This window comes from Rattus norvegicus, chromosome 7, assembly GCF_021556685.1.
Source record: "Rattus norvegicus strain SHRSP/BbbUtx chromosome 7, alternate assembly SHRSP_T2T, whole genome shotgun sequence".
Taxonomy (NCBI): domain Eukaryota; kingdom Metazoa; phylum Chordata; class Mammalia; order Rodentia; family Muridae; genus Rattus; species Rattus norvegicus.
The window spans coordinates 126559250-126586911 of record NC_141540.1 but is presented as its reverse complement, the minus strand read 5'-3'; the positions used below and the strand labels follow the sequence as shown (position 1 = coordinate 126586911).

At 52.1% G+C, this 27662-nt stretch overlaps 1 protein-coding gene across 9 annotated transcripts in view; it reads left to right on the top strand.

Moving 5' to 3' along the window:
- Celsr1 (cadherin, EGF LAG seven-pass G-type receptor 1) overlaps nt 1-27656 on the top strand; it is a 137512-nt gene extending 109856 nt beyond the window's left edge. For 2 of the 9 annotated variants that reach the window (XM_087556605.1, XM_087556603.1), the window contains 18 exons: nt 533-742; nt 1581-1764; nt 3197-3340; nt 5220-5424; nt 6191-6358; nt 8762-8888; nt 11143-11343; nt 19454-19628; nt 20915-21027; nt 21416-21495; nt 22555-22681; nt 23195-23320; nt 23752-23846; nt 24121-24224; nt 24421-24570; nt 25003-25233; nt 25478-25739; nt 25959-27655. In XM_087556605.1, the coding sequence (XP_087412731.1) occupies nt 533-742; nt 1581-1764; nt 3197-3340; nt 5220-5424; nt 6191-6358; nt 8762-8888; nt 11143-11343; nt 19454-19628; nt 20915-21027; nt 21416-21495; nt 22555-22681; nt 23195-23320; nt 23752-23846; nt 24121-24224; nt 24421-24570; nt 25003-25233; nt 25478-25739; nt 25959-26058 (2802 nt within the window). In that variant the 3' untranslated portion in view covers nt 26059-27655. 9 annotated transcript variants of the gene reach the window in all.
- The last annotated feature ends 6 nt before the right edge of the window (nt 27657-27662 follow it).

The following is a 27662-nucleotide window of genomic DNA, read 5'->3' as shown; positions in this document are numbered from 1 at the left end:
GAGGCAGGAAGGGAAGGGACAAGGTTGAAGGCCAGGGGCCAGGCCCACTTCCCTGACTCAGGTGAGTCAGGCTGGCTTCAAGTAAGCGACTCTTCTGTCCCCTCCAAGCCTGGTTCTGCAGACAAGAGTCCTCACCGTCACCAAACTCAGATCTTACTTCCTCATACTTTGGGACAGCAGACCTGCCCTTTTCTTGTTACGGCTGCTAACTCAGGATCTTTTCTGGGTTTGGGGATCTTTTCTTTTCCTTCCCTCCCTCCATGCCTCCTTCCCTCCCTTTCTTTCTTGTTTTCCAAGACAGAGTTTCTCTGTGTAGCCCTGGCTGTCCCAGAACTCACTCTGAGACTCGCAGAGATCTGCCTCCACCTCCCAAAGGCTGGGACTAAAGGCATGCGCCACCACACCCAGCCCGGTTTAGGGATCTTTGAAATGCTATGGAGAATACTAAAAAGTAGAGAATCTCTGAATGGCATCAAGCACCCAAACCAAATGAAGTCCATTTGCAAAGGTTGCCATTTCCCTTTCGTTCCAGAATGAGAAGCTGAGCCGCAACGAGACAAGGATGGATGGAAACAGGTCCCTGCGGCTTGCAAAGGCACTGAGGAATGCCACACAGAGGAACAGCACGCTCTTTGGCAATGACGTGCGCACAGCCTACCAACTGTTGGCCCGCATCTTGCAGCATGAGAGCCAGCAGCAGGGCTTTGACTTGGCAGCCACTCGTGAGGCTAATTTCCACGAGGTGAGAGAAGGGTGACCCTGCCTGAGTGAGTGCAGCTGTGGGGTCAGGAGATGGGCTCAGCTGGTGAAGCATGGTATGGGGTCCCTGGTCAATGCGTCTCTTCATTTCCGTGTGAGCGATTCTCTTAGTGTTGTGGGCAGGCAAGGGCAGACCACAACCTCCGTGCCAGCAACGCTGACAGTTCGGGACCCCTCAGTAGGCCCAGGGTTCTGAGTGTCTATTTTAGCCTTGCATATTTTCCTACCACTTGACAGATAAGGAAACTGAGGCATGTGGACCTTATATTTGGTTTGCCCAAGGGCACAGTTTGAGAATGGCAGAACCTAGTGATCAGCTCTTCAGCCTCCTACTGAAACCCCTGCAAAACCCCCTCCCCCTGCTCCAGGTCATTTAAGCCCAATCCTGGTGTAGTTTATGTGAAATGTTTGTAGCTACTCCATGGTAATGGCCTTACTACACTTCCATATTCAGCCTAGTACACTGTGGTTCCCTTCCTTGGTTTACCTGCGTGACCCAAGGTCTAAATTGAAGGAACATCCTGCTTGTCTTCCTCCTTAACATCTGAGGCTATGTGAGACCCCAACAGGATACCCTTTGGCAGTCTCCAGCCTCTAATGTTAACATGTAGCCCTGGGTCTCCTCCCTACCACTGGCCTGGCTCTCAACAGGGCATCTTCCTGGCAGAGTCTCTGGCCTTTGATATTAACTGGGTAGCCCTGCTCTTCTGGCCCAGGTCGGTCCTGGTCAGTTCATGGCTGCCTAGAAGATATTTTGCTCCACCTCAGGACCAGGGTGTCTAAGAACAGAGGATTGAATACCGTCTGTCTGTCTCTTCCAGGATGTCGTCCACACGGGCAGCTCCCTCCTGGCCCCAGACACAGAGGCAGCCTGGGAACAGATCCAGCGAAGCGAGGCTGGAGCTGCCCAGCTGCTGAGGCATTTTGAGGCGTACTTCAGCAACGTGGCACGGAATGTGAAAAGGACCTACCTGAGGCCCTTCATCATCGTCACCGACAACATGAGTATGGACCGACCTAGGGGAGGGCCGAGCATCCAAAGGCTGAACCTCAGGGACTTTGGGCCCGCAGTCCAGATGTCGCCCCCCTAACAGTGACGTGGGTGGGACACAGCCTCAGCCCAGATAATCTGTAGGAAAGCAAACAAGTAGCTCTAGCCCCAGGCTCCTTGTCTGTAAAATGGGAGAAGCTGCCCAATTCGAAAGGCATCTACAATCGGATGCCACAGTCGCTGATGTCATTCCTGTGGAGGTGTCACCCTGGGGTCTTTGTACCCAGGTTTGGGATTTCCTACAGTCCATCCTGCCTGGGGACTCTCCCGTTCACTACAGATAAACATATATGCACGAGGGACATGTGGGGATGGAGGTGTAAAAGTTCCCACCCTGAGACAGTCATCCCTAAGCCTTCAGTGCTGTCAGGACCCCAATGGCCCACGTTACCTGAAACATTTTAGTGCACGCTGCTCTGGGGTTGGGAGTTTGCCTGTCCTGATTCCTTCAAGGCAGAGAAAGCCCCAAGTTAGTAAAAAGTCATCTCCAGCCTGTTCAGACAAAGCTGGCAAGAAGGTCCCAAGTCCCTGGGAATCTCCATTCAGACAGGGTTCCTCTAAATAAGTGTGGGGCCAGAAATACTGCTGACATCCTCAAGAGATTCCCTACCCCCACCACAGGCTTTTTTTCCCTGCTTCTCACCCCTGCAGGTGGCTTGAGGGGCACTGTCTTAGCAGGGAGTCTGTTTTCGAGGAACCTTTTTGTTTCGTTCTTTTGAGATAAGGTCTCACTATGTAACTCAGGATGTTCTGGAATTCACAACGTAGACTAGGCTAGCCTCAAACTCACAGAAATCCATCTGCCTCTTCCTCTTGAGTGCTGGGATTAAAAGCGTGCCCCACTATGCTTGGCTGCTAGCAAGGGAGTCTTAAACAGGCAGGATGGTATGAGGAGGCCCCTGGTACACACAGGCATGACTCCACCTTTTTCTCAGAATGATACTGGCCAGCACCAGCTAAGCGATAGCCTGACTGTGTGTTCCATTGTGGGCCTTTAGATGCTTCTACAAAGCAGAGAGCAAACAGAAAATGTAGGCCTATGCTGCCAAGCTTGCTTGGAGTCAGCTGTGGCCATTTCACCACCTGAAGAGGCTGCAGGGGGATGACAGGGGCCGCAGAACAGGGCTGGTTGGCATAGTACCTCTCTTCTTGTGACTGGCTTTGACCCTCATAGTCCACACCCCCCTCAGAGCCATGCAAGACAATGCCAGGTGCCACCATAACGAGCCAGATTGCCAAACTCTGTCTTGTGCTCAGGTGTCCTGCGTGGCTTTCAGTAGCTTCCCTCCTAGTGACAGTGGCTGCTGTTTAAATAACCATCATTTCGAAACTGTGGCTTCAAAAAAAATTCTAAGATTTGGGGGTGAGTAAAGGGATTGTCCCCAGTTCTTGCAGTTGACATCTTCGACAAGCTTAACTTCACCGGTGCCCAGGTGCCAAGGTTCCAGGACGTTCAGGAAGAGTTCCCAAGGGAGTTGGAGTCCTCCGTGTCCTTCCCAGCTGACACTTTCAAGCCACCAGAGAAAAAAGGTGAAGCCACCTAGATGTCTATTGTCGCCTTGGGTGTCCCCATCCTTTCAGGAGGGAGTGACCCCCTAAAGAGTCCCAAGTATGCCCTGAGTGAGCTGTGGAGCAAGCACGCTTGAGCAATGTTCAAGTGTCTTTATTATGTACTTCGGGAGGTTCTCATGGCTGTAGGACCAACCTTGGCCCCAGCCCCATCTTCAAACTGTTCAATTGTGGTTACTTGAGGTTACTTGAGGTGAGGTCACATGTGGTTACATGTTTGCTCACAGCTGACCACGGAAGTAATTGTGGTTGTGTGTGAGCTTAAGAGCATTATTGGCTATGATTGTTCCTTGCATGCAAGTGTGTATGTATTCAACGTATACATGTTCCTGAGGTGCATTTATGTGTTCTGTGGGTATATATGTTGCATATATATTCAGTATGTATATGTGCATATGTGTATATAGTCAGTTTGTATATGTCCACATATATTAGTGTTCATATATGTATATATTCAGATGTTTTGTGTATATGATATATATTTATTGTGCATTCAGTATGTGGGTATATGTGCATATATTAGTGTATATATATGTGTATATTTACTGTGTGCATATACATACACTAATATGTATATATGTGCACATATGCATATCCCAGGTATATATTCCTGGTGTGCATGTATGCATGCTTATATTTCAGGTGTGCACATATATATTATATGTGTGTGTTTTCTGTATGTGTGTGTGTTTATGTCCTGTGTGCACATATATTCTATGTGTATGTTTATATGCATGTGAACATTCTGTGCATGCACATACAGCTATGTATACTGCCCACACTGTGCACAGCTATATTATCCTTAAGTGTGTATACATGTGTCTCTCTCTTAGCGCTGTTACCTAGAAGAAGACTCTGTTTCTGTGACACTGTCACCTATCTGCTTCTGAGACATGGCTCAGGGAAACCCTGTTTGGCATGGGGCACTCAACGTGGGGAGAATCCCAAACTGTCCACTCCCCAGTGCCCCATAGCCCCTGCAGGTGGCATTGTATTCATTGTGCCGGATCTAAAAGCTGCTCGGACAGGGGTCGGCCACACAGGACCACGCCCCCGGGTGTCAGGCAGCGTATTGTCTGATAGTTGGCTGTTAAGAGCCAGGAAGTAGGCCCATCCCTAACACATCTTGATCCAGGGAACATGACCGCATCTCTCACTCTGTCCTTTCCCCCACCAAGCCCAGGAGGTGGGACACTCAGACCCACACCAGGGTCTCCAGCATCATGGCTGTTTCTATGAGTAGCAAGACACTGTAGGCTTGGGCACCCCAAATATTTACTGTGTAGAGTACATACATGGCCTCTCTCGTGTACAGTTGAAAACATGTCCCCATTTAGCCTGGAGTAAGAAAGCCCAGGGCACAGGGCCCATGTGTACAGAAGGCCCCACTCTCCCCTGGCAGCTCCCAGCACTGCTCTGAGTGGCTCCAGAGAGGATAGGGAGAGGCGGCAAGAAGACTCCCGCCACCTGTCTGTCACATGACACCTTTGCCACTCTAATTACCCTATCCTGTGGCATTTTGCTGCCTTCCTCCTCTCCCCAGCCCTTCCTCTTGCTGATCTGAAACTAGCCAGTGGTCACTAACAACTCTGACTGCAGTGGCCACTGTGCTACTTTCTGTCTATGAATTTGAACAGTCTGTGGACATGTCTTCAAATGTATAACATGTCTTTTTAACACATACCCAAAAGTAGATTTGGGCTTACTGGGCCATGGGCTGCTAAGGTGTGGCTTCTGAGGAGACCCCCTGTTGGGTTCCATATGCCAACTTTCAGAATGCAGAAACAGTTGTGGCCCAGGTACCTATTCTGAGTCCTCATACACTATTCTCCAATTGCAGAAGGCCCCATGGTGAGGCTGACCAACCGGAGGACTGCCCCCCTCACAGCACAACCAGAGCCCAGGACCGAGAGGGAAACTTCATTCAGCAGACAGAGGAGACACCCCGATGAGCCCGGCCAGTTTGCTGTTGCTCTGGTTGTCATTTACCGGACCCTGGGTCAGCTGCTGCCTGAACACTATGACCCCGACCACCGCAGCCTCCGGTGAGTCCTGGGTACAAGGGCCTTGAAGGGGACCCATTCCCCCAGCACCATGAGTTCTCCACAACTCAAAGTCCTGAAGACCCACAGTCACATTCTGCCATGACTCTGGCCTGCATGACTGCCAGGGAGAGGCTCTGTCTGCCATGGTGCTGTGCCCTGAGATGGTTGTGCCCTTTGCCTTGGTTCACTCTCACAATTATGCCCACGTGTTCCCAATGTTTGCAACACCTTGTACCTCCGTGGGCTTCATTCTGTCCTCCGTGCCACACCCAGAGGCTGTCATGGATGATGACATATTGGTGCATCTGTGCTCTACTGACCCAGTCCCAACTGTGGTGAACAGTATCCATTGCTTCTGAACCAGAAGGCTGCCATAGGCTATGCCTCTCAGCTACTGTAGCTTCTGGGTACTTTCTTGTTGTCTAGGCCTTGTTTTCCCAGCATAAGATGGGTGACTGGGTTCCAGGCTCTGGTCACTTCATCAAATCCGTATGTGGCCATGCTGCTATTCCCAGTGTCCGTGCTGTGTGATGGCTCTGACATCTTTACAGGGACACACTAGCTAATTACTGTTTCTAAAGTCCCCTTCCCCTGGAGGTGCCAACTCTCCCTGCACTGAGAATACTAGCACTGCAGCCCAGACGCCCCTAAGGGCAGTGCGGTGATCTGTGTCCGTGGACTGCATCTCGGACGTTCATTTGACTGTGTGCTCTCCTGGACCGTGAATTGATCACGTTTTATTCCTGTGATCTCCTCTCTCTGCCAGATTGCCTAACCGGCCTGTCATCAACACCCCGGTGGTGAATGCTATGGTCTACAGTGAGGGGACCCCATTCCCCAGCTCTCTGCAGAGGCCTGTCCTGGTGGAGTTCTCTCTGTTGGAGACTGAGGAACGAAGCAAGCCTGTCTGTGTATTCTGGAACCACTCCCTCGAGTAAGTGGGACCCCATGAGCCTGTAAGCCACCTCTTCTGTGGGCGCCCTGTGTTTGTGTTGGGGGGGGAGGCGTGCCAAGGTCAGAGGGCTCAGTTGTCAGAGTGAAGGCTACATTTTGTGGTTTCTTACAACCCTTCCAGGCTTAACAAGACAGAAGGCTTTTTCCCTTTTGCCTCTAGGAGTGTTGGTATGTCCACACAAGTATGCATGCGCACACACAAAGCCATGTGCACATTGAGGAATTATCCACATCCTCATGGAAAATATAAACCTTACACATGTGTATGTCGTTTCCGTCTCCGTCCCACAGAAAGGAGCGACACCACGACGTTCTTCTCAAAGCAGTTTATTCGGGAACCTTTCTTTTTGCATGCAAGCAACAATCTCTTTTTTTTCTTCTCTGCCCCCCTCAGCCCCCAAACACGCTCCCTTATATCCTTATATCCTCCCTCAACTCCACCTCCTCAGTCCAGACTGTGTAATCTCAGTTCATAGGTCCACGTCACATGGCCTGACCTTGCGTCATGGTGCACCTGCGCAGCTCTCACAATGGACGTGGCTAGTTTCAGGTGTGTGAGGAAGTCAGGTGCTAGTCATGAGACTTAGCTGCAGTCCCGGGTGCCATCTTGAGACTGCTGCCACACCCGCTCCCCACATGTGTATACACCACAGAAACCCACAAAGGTGTGCACACATGATATAGATATGCAGGAATACGTAGAGCAAGTACACAGGTGCACACAAAATATCCAGAAGCAGGTGTGCACACACAAGGCTTCCCTGAGAAGGCCACAGCCAAGATGGGCTGCTCACCTATGGAACGCCTGCAATATGGTGTTAACACGAGTACCCATTTCTCTGCCAGGCAAAACCACTTATGGGATATGGGACTCAGGGGTGAGCCCATGCAGAGACATAGCAGTGTTGGTCCCAGGCGTTTGTCCCTTTGCAGCAGGGTTTGCTTGACCTGTTCCTGGAGCCATGAGAGGCACTCGCAAAATGATCAGGTTCATGATGTGTGTAACCTGCAATCCAGGAAGGGAGGTGGTTGATTTAAAAACAGACGTAAGATGCCGCTTCCCTGTGCCTGTGTGGCACTGGGTTTCAAGGCTGGTGGCCTGTCTTGGGGCTAAAACCAGAGTTCCATTTGTCTTCTTAGCTGTAGGAGTCCTGGGGATGCTGGGCCTTCACTTCCTTGTCTCGCCCTTTGGTCCCACTTGGGATGCCCTGACACAGACACAGGGAGGATGAGGAAGGGCTTGGCCGTGCTCTAAAGTGAAAGCTTTTCTTCATCAGGAGGAGCCTGGGATTCAGGATGTCAGAGCCCAAGCGCTCTCTGCATGGCTAAAGCTGGGCTTAAATGTGTGTATCTGTAAGCTCCTACCAAAGGGACATTCCCTACGACATCGTTTCCCAGGATCGTAAGGAGAGCCACTACTCGAGTCTCTGCCGAGTGCTCAGGCACATGCTTGGGCAAGAACATCCATCTTCTCCTGTCTCTGTCCTTTCCAAACGCCAGTTTATAAGGGAAGCTCATTGACTCTGGGGCATAATAGATCTTTGGCTCACAAAAGGGAAAGGAAAGGGAGCGTTGGTATCTGGTGTGTGGGCCCCACGGCTGCCAGGCACGGCTGTCTGTCCCTGGCTATTTGTTTGAATCATGGCAATTAGCAGTGCCTCTAGTGATCTGCCCCCTGCTTTGTGCTGCTACCATTATCCCCAGAACTGAGCACTCCTGGCAAGCGTGTCAACCATCACACCCCATTTTACAGATGAGTAAACTGAGGATCAGAGGGATTACAGGACTTTCCCAGAGCTGAAGAGGGCAGGGCCCTAGAACAACGTGTTATTTGGGGCTTTCCGTCAGTGAAGCGGGAACAGTAATTGGACCATGGCTTCCGGGCAGCTCCCATAAAGCATTGTGCAATGTGAACATGAAAGCGGACAATGGAGAGATGTTTATTGCTGAGGCCATTGAGGCTCCCTGCATGGCTGGTGAACAAAGTGGCTGTTTCAGCCTTGGCTGCTGCCTCTGACCACGGGGCCGGCTCTTTTTGGAGTTTTCTGTATCTGGCTCATAACGTTTGAACTTCAGAGGCGCTCCTGAGAGCCTGGACCAGCTATGAAAGAAGAGGAAAGCTTTTACCTGGTGCCAAGTAGCTGTGAGGGCTGTGTCCTTGGCGACGGTGGCCATGACGAAGAAGGTGAAAGGTTCAGGCTGGGGGCTCAGCAAGGTTGTGAGACCAGACACCTGCGGGTGGATGTTCTTTACACTTGGTCATTCTTCCCAACTAGATCCAGTGATGTCAGGACGGCCTCAGAGACCCTGGGACTGGGCGAAGGCAGCCTCCAGACTGTGGTAAAAGGACCAGGCTCACCCTCCCTCTTCCTCTTCTCCACAGCATCGGTGGGACTGGAGGATGGTCAGCCAAGGGCTGTGAACTACTGTCGAGGAACCGGACCCACGTCACATGTCAGTGTAGCCATTCAGCCAGCTGTGCGGTACTCATGGACATTTCCAGACGTGAGGTGGGCATTTTACTGCTAGCCCCCCCTAGCCTCCTGGTGAGCCTGGGGCCAATCCCTGCTGCAACTGGAAGCCTAGTCCCCAACCCACCCTCCCAAGGCTCCCATTTGCCTTGTATGTTGAGCAAACCAAATGTGCCCAGTGAAAGCCGTTTTAGCAGCTGTTTGGAGAGGTCTACAAGGAGACCTTGAAGGAGTTTTAAGGGCCAGTGAGATGGCTCAGTAGGTAAAGGTGCCTGTTGACTTGAGTTCCACCCACAGAAGAGAGAGCCAACACCTGTAAATTGCCCTCTGACCTCCACACATGCGCCGTGCCATGCATTTGCGCACATGCACACATACACAAACATACATCAGTAAATGTAATATTGTTAAAGGGGAGGCTAGAACTGGACATGACCTGTAATTTCAGCACCTGGGAGGCTAAGCAGAAGGATTGCTGCAAGTTCAAATTCAGCCAGGGCCACAAAGGGAGACCCTGTCTAAACAAACACGTAAATAAAACTTTTCAAAGAGCCCAGGTTATGAAGCTATTAGCAATGTGGTGTTAGTAACTTGGGGCTTCTTTTGCTGTGATGAAACACCATAGGCAAAAAGAGTTTAGAGAAAGGAAAGGGTTTATTTTGGCTTATAGTTCCACATCATAGTCCATCAGTATAGGAAGTCAGGACAGGATCTCAAGCAGGGCAGGAACCTGGAGGCAGGAATTTACTATGTAAAAGCCATGGAGGGGTTGGGAACTTAGCTCAGTGGTAGAGCGCTTGCTAGGCAAGGCCCTGGGTTCAGTCCTCAGCTCTGAAAAAAAGAAAAAAGAAAAAAAAAAGCCATGGAGGAGTGCTGCTTACTGGCTTGCTCCCCATGGCTTGCTCAGACTGCTTGCGTAAAGAACCCAGGATCACAAGCCCAGGGGTAGTACTGCCAACTGTGGGCTGAGCAGCCCTTACACATAAATTATTAATCACAAAAATTCCCCCACGAACTTGCCTAAAGGGCATTTACTGAATTAAGATGTTCTTTTCCCAGATCTGTCTAGGTTTGTGTCAACTTGAAAAAAAAAAAAAAAGAAAAAATCAACCGACACAGTGGTAAAAACCTAACTCCCAATCGCAGACGTTTCTAGATGTCACCTCCCCTCAGGGCAAGGTCCCCCAGCCATGCTAGAGCATTTACTTCATTTCTATGTGAAGTTCTCTTAGGTCACACACTGTCCCCAAGGACAGAGGTGTGAGGAGAGGAAGCCAGTGACAGAGTGAGTGTGATATCTTTTGGTATCTCAAGCAGCTTGAGAATGTGAGCTGCCCACCGTGGTGTGGTTGATGCCTCGGGTAGGCTCTGAGCAGCCATGGTTCATAGCTCTATGTTACTGCCTCCTGGAAGGTACTGGATAACCTGCACCAAAATGCCTAGGACTGTGAGTCACACCAAGCATATGCCTGGAGACTCAGAATGGTCTATCTCAGTCTAAAGAAACGTTAGTCACCCTCAGTTGCAGGAGGCTGTAAGCTGAGAGTAAGAAGGACGTTCCAGCCACTGGTGGGATTCTGCTCCCCAAAATGACTCTTAGATTCCAGGTTACCAGAGCTGAGGTTTCAGTCAGGCCACCGAGGGAGTTCAGGCCCTGCCAACGCCATTCCCCGTCTGTGCCTACCCCACACCTGCTCTCCTCATGGCTTCCATTGGAGGACCAGATAAAATGATACAACCGTGGATAGGTGACGAGCCCCTACCATGTATTAAGTCAGCAGGGGGGGTGCTGTGTCACAAGTTACCCAGGTCTCCTTGTAAAGAGTCTGCTGTGACTACCAGATGAGTCGGAGGGAGGCGAGGGGTGTATTAACTGAGTCCTTTTGGCTGATTTCCAGCTCAGAATTTGGAACAACTGTCTCAGCCATTCCTGACAGCAGGACTTATGTGGAAGGGTTAAAAATATATTTTTGAGGAAGGGGTGTCATTATGTAAACCAGATTGGCCTTGAACTCACAGAAATCTATGCCTCTTGAGTGCTGAAATTAAATGCATGTGCCACACAGGCTAAATATATGTGTATCTCACATGGGCTTGTTATATTGGTACATCCCCCTTGTTAGGCAGCTGTCACCACCACTCATCCATCCTCAGAGCTTGCCCACCATCCCTTACTAGTCACCCGGTCCCCTCCTAGTCCTCAATATCTAACATCCTTGATAGTATTTTGTCTGTGCTGTCCAAACGTCCATCAATGCCAGCTCCTTAATCTCTTTAACCAACCCACCTGCAGCATGGGGAGGTTCTGCCTCTGAAGATCATCACGTATGCCGCCCTGTCCTTGTCCCTGGTGGCCCTCCTGGTGTCCTTCGTCCTGCTCTCCCTCGTCCGGACACTGCGCTCCAACCTGCACAGCATCCACAAGAACCTCATTGCGGCTCTATTCTTCTCCCAGCTCGTCTTCCTGGTTGGGATCAACCAGACTGAGAACCCGGTGAGACCACTCCCCTCAGCCTGCCACAGGCTACCCTGAGTGCTGCCACTTGAGCATGCTATCCCCTGGGTGACCCTGGGTGTACCCCATGCTATGACCTGGCTGTGCTCTCAGTCACCCTGGAGCAGTGGAATAGTCCATCTCGTCTCCTAAGGGCATTGTGTTTGGAAATTTCTGGAGAGACCTGTGGGGACCTCCCTCTAAGGGCATCCATAGGGTCCTCCAAAGGCCATATGCACAGCGAGTCTCTCCCTCTTGACATAGGCCTTAGTGGTTTCATAGGTGCTGGTCTCATTCCATAGGTTCTGTTCTTGCTGTAAGAACCCTGACCAAAAGCAGCCTAAGGAAGACAGGGTTTATTTGGTTCCTGATTCCTGGTCACAGTTGGCCATTGTGGGGAACTCAGGGCTGCTACTAGTCACTTCACATCTAAGAGCAAAGAGAATAAATGCATGGTCTAGTCCTCAGCTATCTTCTCTACTCTGCCTAGAGAATGATGCCACCCACTGTGGGCTTGGTCTTCTCCCATCTATTAACAATCAAGATGACCCCTCCACACAGACATGCTCACAGGCCTACCTCATCTTGACAGTCCCTCACTGAGACTGTCTCCCCAGGTGATTCTCGCTTGTGTCAAGTTGACAGAATTAAGAATCAAGGTGCTGTGGTTAGGTGCTAAATCCCAGAGTCCTCTGGGCTATAGCAGCTTTAGCAGAGAGTGGTGTACAAGTACCCCACCGCTCTGTTTTCTCCATGCCCACAATACCCCTGGGCTTTGTTCAAGAAGGAACATTGAGCAAGGAAATGGTTTTAGGGGAGTATGGGACCAAAGAAGAAAAAGGCACTTGCTGAGAGGGCAGGTAGGGAAGAGGAAGAGGTGTGGAGGGAGAACGTCAGGGAAGCTCTAACTGATCTGATTAAATGCAGGGTTGTTGTGTTGGGTAGCCTGGTTGGCTGTTGCGTGGGATCCCAGAGAACTGCATGAGTCCAAGAGGTGTTGCAGAACCTCACAGGGTCCCTGGCTGCTCATGGAGGTCATGAACTCCATGCCTTAGAGGTCACCAGGGTAGAATAGCATTCAGACCAGAGAGGCCCCTGAGCATGAGGTGTTAGCGTATAGAACCTAAATGCTGTGGATCATATGCAAAGCAAGTGATAATCCTTACCGGTGCCTACACAGCTGGATCTGTGGCCACTGAGCTCCCAGTGTTCGTCTGCAAGGACTGTGTAGGGACAGCTACTTGGCACGAGGTTGTCTTGACACAGGTGAATGGTGGAACTTGTCACTGAATTAAAGATAACCCACAGAAGGGACGTTTATAAGGGGCACAAAGATTAAGAGTCATGAGATGTGACAGCCAGTGGCTTCCCAAGGGAACCCAAGAATCTGATTATGAGACTGAAGATAAATGGTTACTCCAGGAACAGAGGGTAGCTGTGTCATAAGCACAGGGGTCCGCACACTAAGACAGTAGATGCTGCTGTTCTTTTTTTTTTTTTTTTTAAAGATTTATTTATTTATTATATATAAGTACACTGTAGCTGTCTTCAGACACACCAGAAGAGGGCATCAGATCTCACTACAGATGACTGTGAGCCACCATGTGGCTGGCTGGCGCTTGCCACCTGAGTTCTGGATCCACACAGTGGGAGGACAGAGCCACACTCCCATGAGCCATCCTTTGATTCCCATACGTGTTGCGGTGGCATGCATGCTCTACACAAACACACTCTAAATACATACGTGTAATTAAAATTTATAATTGCAGGGTATAGGAACAACACAGCATCGAGTTGAAATCACATTGCTGACGCTAGAATAAAACAAGATAGTGGGGGCTGAAAAGCTGGCTCAGGGATTTAGAGCACGGGCTGATCTTTCAGAGCTCCTGGTTTCCTTTCCCGGTTCCCACTGGTGGCTCACAACCCTCTGTGCCTCCAGTCTTGGGGATCCGATGCCCTCTTCTGGCCTCTATGGGTACTGCACACATAGTGCAGGGACCAGAAGAGAGCATCGGATCCCATTACAGATGGTTACCGTGTGGTTGCTGGAATTGAACTCAGGACCTCTGGAAGAGCAGTCAGTGCTCTTAATTACTGAGCCAGCTCTCCAGCCTGCTTTGCTTTTCTTTTTTTTAAGTAAAAGGGTTGAAATCCAGTAAGCTAAGGGTCTTTGCAAAAGAACTTCACTGGGACCTTGAGGTCTAGAAAGGGAAGAATAATCAACCCAGTGGAAAGGAAGGGCAAGAAGATAAATTGCCACAAGGTGTTATTCAAAGAGAAAATCTCTAATGAGAACAAGGTAGGGGGAAAATGGAAATAAACACACACTGGAGACAAGATAGTGGCTCAAACAGTCCGGGCAGCACCGTGGTAGCACCATGGCTGAACGGCTGCGTTCCCCTCTAAGATAAGGATGACCTGCACTGGGAACGAATGCATCAGTATCCATAGGAAGATGACGGTGCGGTTGGGTTTCTCTGAGGACAGCTGTGAAAGCGGTTTAGCACCATATAAACCCGTAAATGTCTTTCCCATCACCACAGGGAAGGAATAAACCAGGGTTCCTTCTGCTGGGCTGAGAGGCAGGAGCAGCAGATGGCCCTTGTGTCAGCCGAGACCCAGCATGAGCTTGAAATCCAGATCCTCTGGCTTCTGCCTCTGGGGTGGGATTTTTAGGATGACAGGCCTATAAGCCTGAAACTCCCCGATGTTGGCAGTGTTGGGGATTGAACCTATAGCCTCTGATATGAGGCTGTCTAACCACTGAATGACATCCCTAGCACTACATTAAAAATATTTGTGGGGAAGGGGATGGGGTTTGAGTCAGGGTTTCTCTGTGCAGCTCTGGCTGTCCTGGAACTCGCCCAGTAGACCAGATTGGCCTCGAACTCAGAGATCCACCTGTGTCTGCCTTCCCAGTGCTGCGATTAAAGGTGTGTGCTACCTCTGCCTAACTGAAAATATCTTCCTTAATGCAGAAAACAATTGATAATTTTTACACCCATTCATGACTAGAAAGAAGAGGGGCGGGGCTGGAGAGATGGCTCAGCGGTTAAGAGCACTGACTGACTGTTCTTTCAGATGTTCTCGATTCGATTTCCAGCAACCACATGGTGGCTCACAACCATCTGTAATGAGACCTGGTGCCCTCTTCTGGCCTGTGGGCATACAGTCAGGAAGAATGCTGTGTTCATAATGAATAAATAAATCTTAAAAAAAAAAAAAAGAGGGGCAGGAGAAAACCCCCTTTGAACAAACTAGGAAAGGGAACTTCTTAACCTAGGACAAGAACCCCCCCCCCCCCGTCTCTCACACACACACACACACACACACACACACACACAAGCACACACTAGCACACACACACACACACACACAAACACACACTAGCACACACAGGAACACACTAGCACAGTAGCGGAGGGAACAGTTTTAGCTGTGATTCCTAACGGCAGGAACCTACTTTACTGTGGTCTTTTGTTCACTATGGTGTGGGAGGTGGGGCCTCAACAGGAACACGGGGAGAAAGAATCAATATCAGACGACATGATTGGCACATCAGGTTCCACAGGAAATTCTGAAACAACATACAGATAAAATCCTGTGAATAATTCAGGGAGCTCGGCAGCTCTCGTGCAAAGGCAGCTGTACTCCTGCAAACTGGCCCTGATACCTGAACGTAAGGGGCACAGGAGTGGAAGGGTGGGGGCGTCCCTGGAAGAGCATATTCAACCTGGCTGTGGGAGAACGAAGAGCTGGCTCTCACTGACTGAGCCACCTGGAGTGAGGATGGGCAGCTCTCAGAATCCATTGGTGATGGTGGTGTGTGTCCTCCAGGTGAGAGGGGCTCCGGGAAGGACAGACTGGTGTCCGGTGATGATGTCTCCGGATAAAAGGGCTCATCCTTGAGGAGGCAGAAACAGGTCCATGCTGCTGCTGCTGGGGCAAGGTCCTTGATCACAGCAAAATCATGGGACGCAATGGGGTTGTGACTTCAGGTGGCCCCAGCTATAACCAACTGCGTTTTATTTACAAATTCTCCATATTTACAAGGGAGAATCTCAAAAATACGTAAACTCCAGCCCACTTGTTAAGAGTTTGGAGAGTCCAGTGAGGACTCTGCCAGAAGCTCACTTACGGGGTCCACCCACTCACCCCCTGGAGCTGAGGGGTGGATGTGAAAGGAAAGATAGATGATCTTGACAAATGGAGTTCCCCCGCAGGGCCATGCAGGTGGAGGTGGACGAGTTGGAATAGGTGTTTGGCCCTTGGTGCCACCTTCCTGTGGACGCCAAGGAGGCTTCTGCTGTGTAGATGTTTAACCACCAGAAGTGAGGGCCGTCACCCCACCCACCCCCAATTCTAAGTGTGTTGCCTGCCCTGGACTTGTGCAGGACACTCTGTGTGTGTGTGTGTGTGTGTGTGTGTGTGTGTGCGCGCGCGCGCACGCGCGCGCTCTATTTCACGCCTGTGGCTAAAGTGACTGACAGCCTAGAGAGATATAAGGTCAGCAGACCTTCACTTGTTCATGCAGTGACCCAGACACCATTGCCTCGTGCAGCGGAGTCTGGTCCAGGGTGGGGCCCTATGGAGCGAGCACTGCTGCTGTGGTCAGCCATTCCCTCAGCCTCACCCAGATCTCCCAGTGGTGGTTATTGCTACTTGAGCCACTTGTGTGCTTGTCTTGGGCCCCGTGGATACCAACCCAGAAGACGTGTCAGATGAGGTAGCGCCCGCACACCGCACTTCCTCCTGCAGATGTCGCCACCATGCTGGGTTTGCTTCATGGCAACACGAGGCAAACATTGGCTGGCTGTAACGTTTAGAGAAGTGTGAAGGGGGATGGAAGGACGCACACGTAGCCCAGGTGGGATCCTATTTATCCCAGATGTTTGCCATCCCTGCATCTAGAGCCTTCAATGTGAAAATGGCAACTGTACGTTCAACCTACCAAAGACCATGATTGAGGAATGCCTCCCATCCTTTACCTGTTGGCTAGTGGGGAGCTGGGTCAGGGAAGGGGGCTGTGTAAGACTACTGCCTGTTGCCATCCAGTGGAGGGTGTCCAGGAAGGACACAGGAGCAGGCAGTGAAACAATCCAGCAGCAGCCTGGACGGGGCAAGTCACTGGACAAAGCACCATCTCCTGTGTGTAGGTTGTATCGTGCCCCAAGGGGCTACAGCAACCAGCCAGAGCTCTGTGCTCTAACACAGGTCTGGTAGTTGGAGAGCGGAGCAGAGACGAGGGCATGAGGTGGGGAGGGGCTGGGGCGATGTTTAAGGGCTCTGGGGGTGGAGGAGGGTAGGTGCAGCTGCTGGTAATGGGATGTGTAGGTGGCAGCTGGACACGGCTACCCAGGCCGTAAAGCACAGAGCCCAGGCTGGAGGCTTGATCGGGGGTGGAAACAGGAAGAAGGTTGCAAAGCCAGAGTTTTCCAGCTAGTGTAGAGGCCTTCCTGGGCAGCCAGACCCCTCAGGAAAAAGGACCGACCTTGCTACCTCCTAGGCACAGCTTCCCAGGCCATCCTTGGCCCAGTCCCATTGACAAACCTGGTGGATTTCCTGTAGGGTCACAGGAGCACAGGGTCAGACCGGATGAACCAGGACCAAACCTCCTTGCCACTTCCCAAGGCCAGATATTCCTCACAGAGTGGGCATTGATACGGGATCCTTCTGTCAGACGTGGACGCAGGAGGCGCGTGTGAACGCTCAGTAAGCTGAGACTAGTTCCAGGGGTCCTGTAGGTGTGCCTTTTCAAGATAGAGGGCAGTACAGTGGACGGCTTCGGGCCGCCCCCTGCAGCTGAGCATGGCATGTGGCTCTCGGAGAGGCCGAGGTTCACTTCTGACTCAGTGCCTGCGGAACGAGAGCTTTCCAGGCACCAGGGAGCACCAAGCAGGCAAATAAATGCACCCCCAGGAGGACTGTGCAGTGGCAGGGGCTTGGCATGGTGCCTGGCTTTTCTGACTTTTATCTAAACTCACAGTCGTATCTCCGGGTGAGGCCGTTTATCTCCCAGAAGCCCGACAGGCCGAAATGATTTAGTGTGTGTTTGTTCTGTTCGGGAAAAGCGAGTGTGCTTAGTGTAGAAGCGTGTCCACACAGTCCTGCCAGGTCCTATGGTTGATTTCTAGCCTCCTTTCAAGTGGTGTTTTTGTTTTGTTTCTTGTTTTTTGTTGAGAGTTCATTTGTGCATCATTTAAAGCAACAGCTAGCTAGTCAACCTACCCACCCTCCTCCAGATGAACCAGCCCCACTTCCACTATGGAAATGGCACATGGTGTGGGCAAATCAGTTCAGGCTTGCCCCTCGCAGCTGGCATTCTGATGCCACAGAGAGCACACCCCAGCTGTAGCCCTGTTTCTGTCTTCAGCTTTGCAGGGTAGGCGACAAGTGTTCATGTTCACATAAGTCCCTTGCGCTGTCTGGGTGTCATCTCTGGAGAGCGTGCGACCGTTGGAGTTTGCTGGTGGTTCTGTCACAGTGCCCTCCAGTCTGTGCTCTGTTCCCTTCCTCAGAGTGCAGTGACCCGGTATTTGAACATAGCTACATCTAGTATGAGGTTGAGTTTGTGGCTCTCCTCCTACCTGTATGAATCTGTGGGCAGTGCTCTGCTCAGGGAAGGACCAGAGGATGCTAGGCGTATGGTCAAGGACAGCATAGGACAGCAGCTGACAGTGTGGGCCCCATGCATGGGTGTGCCAGTCAAGGGTGGGCTTTGGTGTGAGGATGGGGCGAGCTGTACGGTTAGATGGTGCTTGTGGCCAGGGTGGAATCTGGAGGTGACTTTCACCTAGTTGTGGGTGGGGTCAGTTGTGGCTGTGGTTAGGGTTGTGGGTAAGCTGTGGGTGTGACTTGAGCTTGTCTAGGTGGCCAATGTGAATAGGGTCGATTTTCTCCCTTCTTCCCTTTCCCCCTTCCTCTCTTTCCCCCGTCATTTTCTACCCTGCCTGGCTTAACTTCTTGTTGGGAAACCTACCGTTATCTTCTAGCCGGCTATCCTGGAAGCTCTGTCTAGGTCACGTCTCCCAAAAGGCCCATGAGCAGCCACCCTGGGCTACACCTCCAAGTCCTATTGTTGAACTAAGTATAGACACAAGTCCTGAGACGAGGTCTATTCTAATGGCCCCTAGGCTGAACTCTGGGATCTCAGTGTCCCTTGTCGTTTCCCCCATGATCTTGTTCCTGATACTGCTGGGTCTTCTGTACCCCAGAAGGCCTAGCTGGCTTCCTTGCTGACTCACCACTCAAGGAGATACTCATTTGTAGCACATGGCCTTTGCCCTGACACATAGCCCTATCCCGCTAAAGGCAGGCAGACAGAAAAGTCTCCTTCTTCCATGATCTTGAATCGGCAGAAAACACCAAGACATTATTCCTACTGGACACAGAGGCCCCTGGAAGAAGTGTCCCCAAAACCCCCAGCTGCACCTACTGCCTGGCATTTCTGGGAACACAGGCTGAGGTCTCAGCCGGGGAACTTTCAGCCTGAGCAGAAACCACTCCATAGTGTTTTAAAATAAAAACCCGAAGTGGGGGCTGGAGAGATGGCTCAGCAGTTAAGTGCACTGGCTGCTCTTCCAGAGGTCCTGAGTTCAATTCCCAGCAACCACATGGTGGCTCACGACCATCTGTAAGGGGATCTGACGCCCTCTTCTGGCCTGCAGATATATATGCAGCAGAACACTCCTACATCTGAAAACAAAAACAAAAACCAAACAAAACCACAAAGTAAATATCCAAAAATTAGAACAATGCTTGCAAAAGTACATTATCATCAGATTATCAAAAAGACTAGGGCTTTGCCCATCGTTCCTGAATCACACCCATCCTTGGTAGTAACCCCAGGTCACACTCAGCCACTCCTGAGTTATACAGGAGGAGAGGAGCTGCACTGCCCATTGAGGACACCAGAGACCCTGCCATTACAGAACACCCTGACTTGGTCGCTCTTTGGCCCTGTGATGATCTGGCTTCTGAGGAGGGGGTCACCATGTCCATGGACAGCTTGGATCTCTGTCACAGTTTTACAGGACGCTTCTCAGCCTTCCCCTTCTGCAGTCCCGGGGCCTTGGGCTGCATGCTGAGCCTGCTCCTCTCCACCCAGTTTCTCTGCACAGTGGTCGCCATCCTCCTGCACTATGTCTCCATGGGCACCTTCGCCTGGACCCTGGTGGAGAACTTGCATGTCTATCGTATGCTGACCGAAGTGCGCAACATCGACACGGGGCCCATGCGGTTCTACCATGTGGTGGGCTGGGGCATCCCCGCCATTGTCACAGGTAAGGACACACGGCACAGCTCTGCCAGGGTGGCCTGTGTTAAAATGCAGATTTCCCCTGAGCCACCTGTCCCCTTTCTCCTAATGTGGCCCTCTACATTTAGCTGTGTGTGGAAGCGCAGCTACTCCCGGCCAGCAGGGAGATCTATCTCTCTGGTCAGGTGTGAGCTGCAGGGCCAGAGGGCTTGGGGTTCTTCATGTGGTGCCTAATTGGAAGAGGGTCTACTCCCATCGCAGGAGGTGGGGGATGAATAGATCAATAGGAAGGTGAGCCTGTGAGGGCACAGATGGCTGCGTGATCAATATAACAACTGATGCCGTCCCAGTGAGCGCTGCTGTGCACACACTTCCCAGCTTCCTTTGCCTTTTTTTTTTTGTTTGTTTGTTTGTTTTTTGTTTTGAAAACAGGGTGTCTCTCTGTAGTCCTGGCTGTCATGGAACTTGCTCTGTACAACAGGCCGGCTTTGACCTCAGAGATCTGTCTGCTTCTGCCTCCCCAGTGCTGGGATTGAAGGCGTTTGCCATCATGCCTGGCCTACACTTTTCAATAACCATAGAAAACCAACATTTGCCTCCCGTTGAGGAAGATCCACACTTCTGTTCTCAACAGGAGGGCATGAGTCCCACCAGGGGCATGCCAGGGTTCTGGACAAAGTCTCCCAAGGCCCCTGGAGTTCTGAAGTAACTCTTCCCTACTCCAAGGGTCCACCCTGAGTGTTGTTCAGAGATATGAAGGCTGGGTGACAGGTGGCAGAGGGACGGTGGCAGCCACCTCTTGTTGCTTGTCAGAGGTGTTATCTCTTTGAAGGTCAGGTGTCATTGTGAGAATACCTAGAACATTATTCATTCCTTAGTGTAGAAGCCATCTTGAGGTGTCTGTCAGTGGGAGGCCTCCCCTGCTGCCTCAGTTGATTTCTGAGTGGGAAATGCTATTGCTTCCTGAGGGCATGGCTGCCTAGATCTAGACACTTCAGAGGTCTAACTACTCTTCAAAGCTTATTTTTTTTTAAACATATCTCTAAAGAATATAAAGATTACATTCAAGGTCCTCAGGCAGATGAAGTTATTAGTTACAGGCAACGGCTGCCTCCTGGGTCGCAGGAAGTAGCCAGCCCCTTACTTAGTTTAAGGAGTCTGGATACATTGCTTTCTGGCTTCTCAGATCTTTGAGTGTATTTTTGGGGTCTCTGGATGGCCCTGCTTGTCTGGCCTCTGTTCTCCTCTCGGGGAAGGTGGGGACCACCCAGGTCTGTGACCTTCTCTCTTCTGCTTCTCCGCTATGCACAGGACTGGCTGTTGGCTTGGACCCTCAGGGCTATGGAAACCCTGACTTCTGCTGGCTGTCCCTTCAGGATACCCTAATCTGGAGCTTTGCTGGACCTGTCGGAACAGTTGTAATTGTGAGTGTTGAGCCCCCAGACATGCCATTTAGGACACAGGAGCCCAGGGGCTCCAGGCTCAACAGTGACTGGGTTGTAAGAAGGACATGCCTTGTAGTGACAGTCATCAGAGTTTCCGGGCTGCTCTGCAACCCTATCCTCAAACTCCCAGCTTCCAGGGCTCATCGTGACCAGCGGAAGACCTCCATGCATAGGCAGCCTAGAGTAGCAGGCTAAGGCCTGACCACAGCATGGCCTGGCTTAACTCACCTGGGGCCAAGGCCTCTCGCTCTCCCCCCAGTCCCCACTGCCCCCAGACATGGATGGAGATATGTGTTTGGCTGGGGAGGATCATCCTGGAGACAGTACAAAGGTCCACTACCCTAAAGCTGCTACTCTTGTTTCCTAGATCAACACGGTCATCTTTGTCCTGTCTGCAAAGGTTTCCTGCCAAAGAAAGCACCATTATTATGAAAGAAAGGGGGTTGTGTAAGTTGGGGCTGAGTGGGTGGGACGTATCACTAAGCCAACCCACCAAGTCCATCACTTGGGCCCTGAGAGCCCTCAGAGAGAGGACATGTAGGTCAGGGTCCCATGAAAGTGCCCATTCCCCAGCTGGCTGGGCTGTTAACCACATACCCACCAGGAAGTCAGGGGAGGAGGGGTAGGGCAAGCACCGGACCTCTCCAGGGTTACAGGTGGCATGGATGTGGGAGATGTGATAATGACTAGGGAAGCAGGGAGGGGCTGACAATGGGTTCAGTCCCTGAGAGAGTCTGGGCCATAGGAACCGGAGGAAGACGGGGAACATGGGAAGGGGAGGGTCCTGAATTCAGAGTCACATACATGTTTAGTGATGGGTGACATGTCCAGGTAGGTGGGTGTGGCTTAGGACGGAGCTTGCAACGGTTTAGTAGATGGGGGAGGGGACCCGTCATACCCCATAGAATTAGCATGGTATCCAAGACACGAGGTGAGAAGAGGGTGACCCTAAGGGACACTGGAAGGTGCCAGCCCCCCAAAAGTACACAGGGTCGGAGGAGGTAGAGTCCAGGTACAGAAGCTGCAGCTTCTTGTCCGAGTCCGCTTTATCTCCAGGTCCCACTCTGACCCTATGTCACACGGCCTCAAAGCTCGCCCACCACCCTGTGGAGGGGATATGCCCTTGTCATCTGCTTTAATTAACGGGATGACTGAGGCAGAGTGGGGGGAGCTACTTGCCTGAGTCACATGGTAGTTGAGGCTCTGTCTGCCTCCTCCTGGCCTTAGCCACCCTGCTCTGCATTTTCACACTTCACAGTAGCTAGCATGGCCTTACACAGCAGCCACTGGACCCGAGTCGCCATTAGGCATATTGCAAGCAGTGCCCCGTTGTGGTGGAGGCTCATGCTTTTCCTTTTGTTTTGATTGAATTTGCCTTCTTACAGCTACATTTCAACCAGCATGACCCCTGCCCGCCTAGTCTGTGGTGGGAGCTAGGCTTGGGGTGGGTGTATGGGTGGGTGGCGGGACAGAGACACACATGGCGACTGTTTGAACCTTCCACAGCTCCATGCTGAGGACTGCCTTCCTCCTGCTGCTGCTTGTCACCGCCACCTGGCTGCTGGGACTACTGGCAGTAAACAGTGACACTCTGATCTTTCACTACCTCTTTGCGGCCTTCAGCTGCTTGCAGGTAGGTGCCAGCAGAGTCGCCTGTGACCTCTGCCCTGGGGCAGCTGCAGGGAGAAGGCGATGGGTGGTAGGAAAGCCTCAGTACTTGCACATTGAGAGGAGGAAGCCTCTGTTCTCCACCTGCCCCAGCTCTGCTGCTGGGCTCTGAGTCTTTCAGGACAAAGCTTGGTCCCTGCTTCACCACTGTAGGGTGGCCCAAAGCCCATGGGTGTTCTGGAGAAGGAGTACCTTTTCACACCAAGTGCTGCCTAGTAAGTTTATGGCATAATGTTGGGGACCCCCTGATGGCCCATAAGGCTGTGGACTGCTGTCTTGTCCAGGTGTCTCAGTTATGGCTCTGCTGTGAAGAAAGCAGTAGCCCTCCCTGGAGAGGAGGCCTGCGGTGAGCCTTGGGGCATCTTTGTGTCAGCCAGACTGCTCTGAGTTATGCTTTCCTCAGTGGACAGCCAGGACCCTGGTGTAGCTGCATCAGGACCCTGAGCGTCACACTGACCTGAAACCCATCTCCCTCCAGGGCATCTTTGTCCTCCTGTTCCACTGTGTGACCCACAGAGAGGTGAGGAAGCATCTGAGGGCAGTGCTGGCCGGGAAGAAGCTGCACCTGGATGACTCAGCTACCACAAGAGCCACTCTGCTAACGGTAGGGGGTGCTGGAGACCCCTCCAGTCCAGGCCTGAGACTGACAGGGTTGGGAGCTGTAAGGACCAACTATGTCTCATGGGCTTTGTACCTTAGCACGCACCACACACCACACACCACACCCCCCCTCCCACACCACATACCACACACCACAGGGCAGAATCATCCCGGAAGTGTCTCTGTCCAACTGTAGCCCCACTTGCAAGGGCTTTGGTGGGGCCAGGCAGAGATGTGTGACAACCAGAAGCAGTGTCCACAGGGAGTGAGGTTGTTCCCACTCTATGTGGGCCAGGGAATGTCCTCCCCTTTGCCACAACGCTCCAGTTTGCACCCCCTGTCCAGCCCTTCCCCGTGCCGTCATGAGGGCTGCTCGGGGACGATGCAGACCTCCGTGGCTTCTGCTCACCAAAGCCTCCTTCCCTCCTCCACTAGCGCTCCCTCAACTGCAACAACACCTACAGCGAAGGACCAGACATGCTCCGCACCGGCCTGGGCGAGTCCACGGCCTCTCTGGACAGCACCACCAGGTCAGGCCTCCGCACGCTATTTTCTCAGGGATAAACAGTGCCCGGTCTTGAACCCTGTTGCTCCAGATGCCCAGTCTGCCCATCTCCTGGGGGAGGGTGTTTTATCAGTTACTGCTGTTGATAGAGCACAAAAGGGGTGGGCTTAGAGAATTAACCAATCTCACGTGGCTTTCCATACTAGATGGGCATGGAAGCACATGGCTCTGTGACATCGACAGCTCATCACCGTCACTCTGAGACAGTGCTGGGCTTACTCCTCCTCTACCCTATTTAGGGATGAAGGGGTCCAGAAACTCAGTGTGTCCTCTGGACCAGCACGTGGTAACCATGGAGAACCAGATTCGTCCTTCATCCCTAGGAACTCCAAGAAAGCTCATGGTATGGTCCCCCCTGCAGGCACCAGAGCCCCTGTCCCTTTTTTTTTTTTTTTTGCCCTCTTCCCCATCCTTGACCTCTTTCTTGACCCTCCTTCCTCTGAGATACTGGACTGTGCATACCCTGGAAAAGCACTGGTGGCCTCATTCTCAGAGTTGGAGTCAGGGCCTGAGCTCCCGACTCTACCCTGCCCCTGCAGGCCCTGACTCTGACTCCGATAGTGAGCTGTCCCTGGATGAGCACAGTAGTTCCTACGCTTCTTCACACACGTCAGACAGTGAGGATGATGGAGGAGAAGCTGAAGACAAGTGGAATCCAGCCGGTGGCCCTGCCCACAGCACCCCAAAAGGTAAGCAGTGGAGACATGGTGACTGTGAACAGTGTGGGCTATGGTCACACCTCAACTCTGGCTGTGTCCCCGAGGATCTGCCCAGCAGAGTAATAGCCACACAGGACAGCTCAGATAGGAACACAAATCCCAGGAATTGGCCCACACCATGCTGGGCAGTGGCAGAAAATTAGGGTGTTCCACAGACAATCATTTTCGAGGGCTGGACAAAGCAGTACAGAGCAGTCAGCATATGGCTCTCAGGGTTGGGCACACATCATCCCAGGGTCCACAACATCAAGGTGTGGCCTCAGTGTCTCCATCTTTAGAGTATGGCCTTGCCAGTCCTGCAAGCCAGAGATGAGGTCAGGGCCACTCTTGGGGTCTACTGGGCCTGGAGTATTACGGGGGGCCTGGCTGTAAGTCACAGAATGTCAATTCTTATCACAGCAGATGCTCTAGCCAACCATGTCCCAGCTGGCTGGCCCGAGGAGAGTCTGGCTGGGAGTGACAGTGAGGAGTTGGACACAGAGCCCCACCTGAAGGTGGAGACCAAGGTCAGCGTGGAGTTACACCGGCAGGCGCAGGGCAATCACTATGGCGACCGGGCCTCTGACCTGGAAAGTGGGGTCCTGGCCAAGCCAGTGGCCGTGCTTAGCAGCCAGCCCCAGGAGCAGCGGAAAGGTACCTCAGGAGAGCCCTGCTGTCTGTCTGTCCCTGGAGCCAACCCTCACCCAGCACAGAGGACAGGGGCAGGAGTCCTTTTCAGCAGGTTGAGGGGGGATTCTTTGGAGGGTGTGGATGAGGCCTGGGCAAGTGGGTAAGAACCAGGCCAGGTTGATTCACTTGCTCAATGCCATTGTCCCCAATTGAGTCACTGTACCTGAGTCTGCATGGACTGACTTGGTGGTCATCTCCCTTCTCCCAGGCATCCTGAAAAACAAAGTCACCTACCCACCACCATTACCAGAGCAGCCACTGAAGTGCCGGCTGCGAGAGAAGCTGGCTGACTGTGAGCAGAGCCCCACGTCCTCCCGCACATCCTCCCTTGGCTCTGGTGATGGTGTTCATGCCACCGACTGTGTCATTACCATCAAGACTCCGAGGAGGGAGCCAGGCCGTGAGCATCTCAACGGTGTGGCCATGAATGTACGCACAGGGAGTGCCCAGGCTGATGGATCTGACTCAGAGTAAGTAGCCTTGGCTTCCAGGGCTCTGGGAGGGAGGGAGCCACCAGCTTTCCCCATCTAGGGTCCCTAGAGCCCCCAGGCTTCCCCTCACACATGACTGGGAGTCTCTGCCCCTGAATGACTTTGGAATCATGCAGTTGCTGTCACTGACCCTTCCACACGCCTGGCAATTCTTCCCACACACAGAGGCAGTAATGAAACTTCAATTTGAACCATCAGGAAACCACACGGCACAGTCAACCTCACAGACTGCCAGTCAAGCCCTCAGGCCTTGAAGCCTGGGACTGCTGCCTATGGGGCAAGCAGCCCCCTCGCATGAGGGCTCCTGCAATAGCAGCTGGCTCTACGCAGACCGTCCAGACGGGAAGCCCTCGGCCCTCGTAGGAGCTCGGGGCCCAGACTGCGACAAAGTGCCAAAGCCACGGGTACGTCTCTTGAGAAAGATGTGGACTTCATTCAGGCTGGCACAGCTACGTCCTTAGACTGAAGACAGAATCCAAACCATGCTGTATAAGAAACCCTACACTGCAGCCATTGAGCCTGAGCCGGACTTGGTGAATCTCACTATACCAGGCCCCTTGACTTGCCACGGTTCAGAGGGGACACACATCAAGGCCCAGCTGTCCCCAGAGGCCTCTCCTTGCAGTGCAAGCCCATAGTCACCAGCCTAGCATTGCCTCTGCAAAGGCACCCTGTGTCTTAAATAATGTAAATACATATAGATCTTTCCCTGGACTTGGGAAGATGGGAATCTGTGTATATTTTACACTGTTCTGACTTTGCAGACACTGGAGAACCATGAAATGGCTTCTCAGTATATTGCCCAAGGAAGCTTGCACACTTGTACTTGAATCTGGAGTGAGTCAACACAGCTGGTCCCAGGGCCCAGGTGGGGAGGCTGTGACGTTGACATAGCATGTGCAGCTGCTTCCCACCAGGGAGTATGCGTGTTCCGCTGGCCTTTGGAGCACACAGCACATGTGCTGTGTGTGCTCAGCTCCACGGATCCAGGACAGGGCTGGCCTGTGAGGAGTGGGCACCATAGCAGATGTGAAATCCTGACTACTCTGCCACCCCTGCCCCTTGTGCCCGATCCACTCCTGATACCGTGAGGCTGCTCGGGAGCCCTTCCCAGTCAGCCCAGTGTGCAGACTGTCACTGCTCCTGTTCCCATAGGCTCTCAGAGTGCTCATGTTCCTGATCCCGGGGGAGCCCTGAGGTCTAACAGGTTGTCACGTTCCTTCCTTCCAACGTTCTACCTTTTCAGACTTCAGGGCTCTCTAGGCAGGCAGGGGGCTCCACCCCCAAAATCACTTTGCTTCAAATGGCCAATTGTGCAAAGAAAGCCAGAGTGCCCGTTTTTCAATGGTTACCAAATTCTTCTTGGAATCTCACACCAAGGACTGCTGTGACCAGCCCACTGTGAGCCATGGTGCAGCCAAGCCCAAGGGAGCCTGGAGTTACTCAGTCGTTTACTTCCCCGTGGATTGCTGTTTGAATCAGGTGCCCAAGTACATGAGGTGTACAGCCGCTCTGGATCAGAACCTAAGCTGTGTTCTCCTGAGTGCACGGGACTGCTAATGACTGACTGGTGAGAGGAAAGCCTACATGACATGGTCTGAGGTCACTCACCCCAGGTAGCCTGCAGATGGCAAGGACACAAAGACTGGTCTAGCACAGGGGAGCTTCAGTCTCCAGGAGGCGGAGCACTCTGATCACTCACAATTCTGCAACCCACGCCACCTCAGAAGGTGAAGTTTTTAATTTGATCACAACTGTTTGATCAACTGTTTTTATGGCCTAAGACTTTATAGAGTCAACACTGGAGACTTTAACAGGTGTATTTATTACTGGTCAGCACTGGATGACAACACAGGTGAGGTGCATCTATAATAAATTAAGAGTTTTGGATTTGTGCCCTGC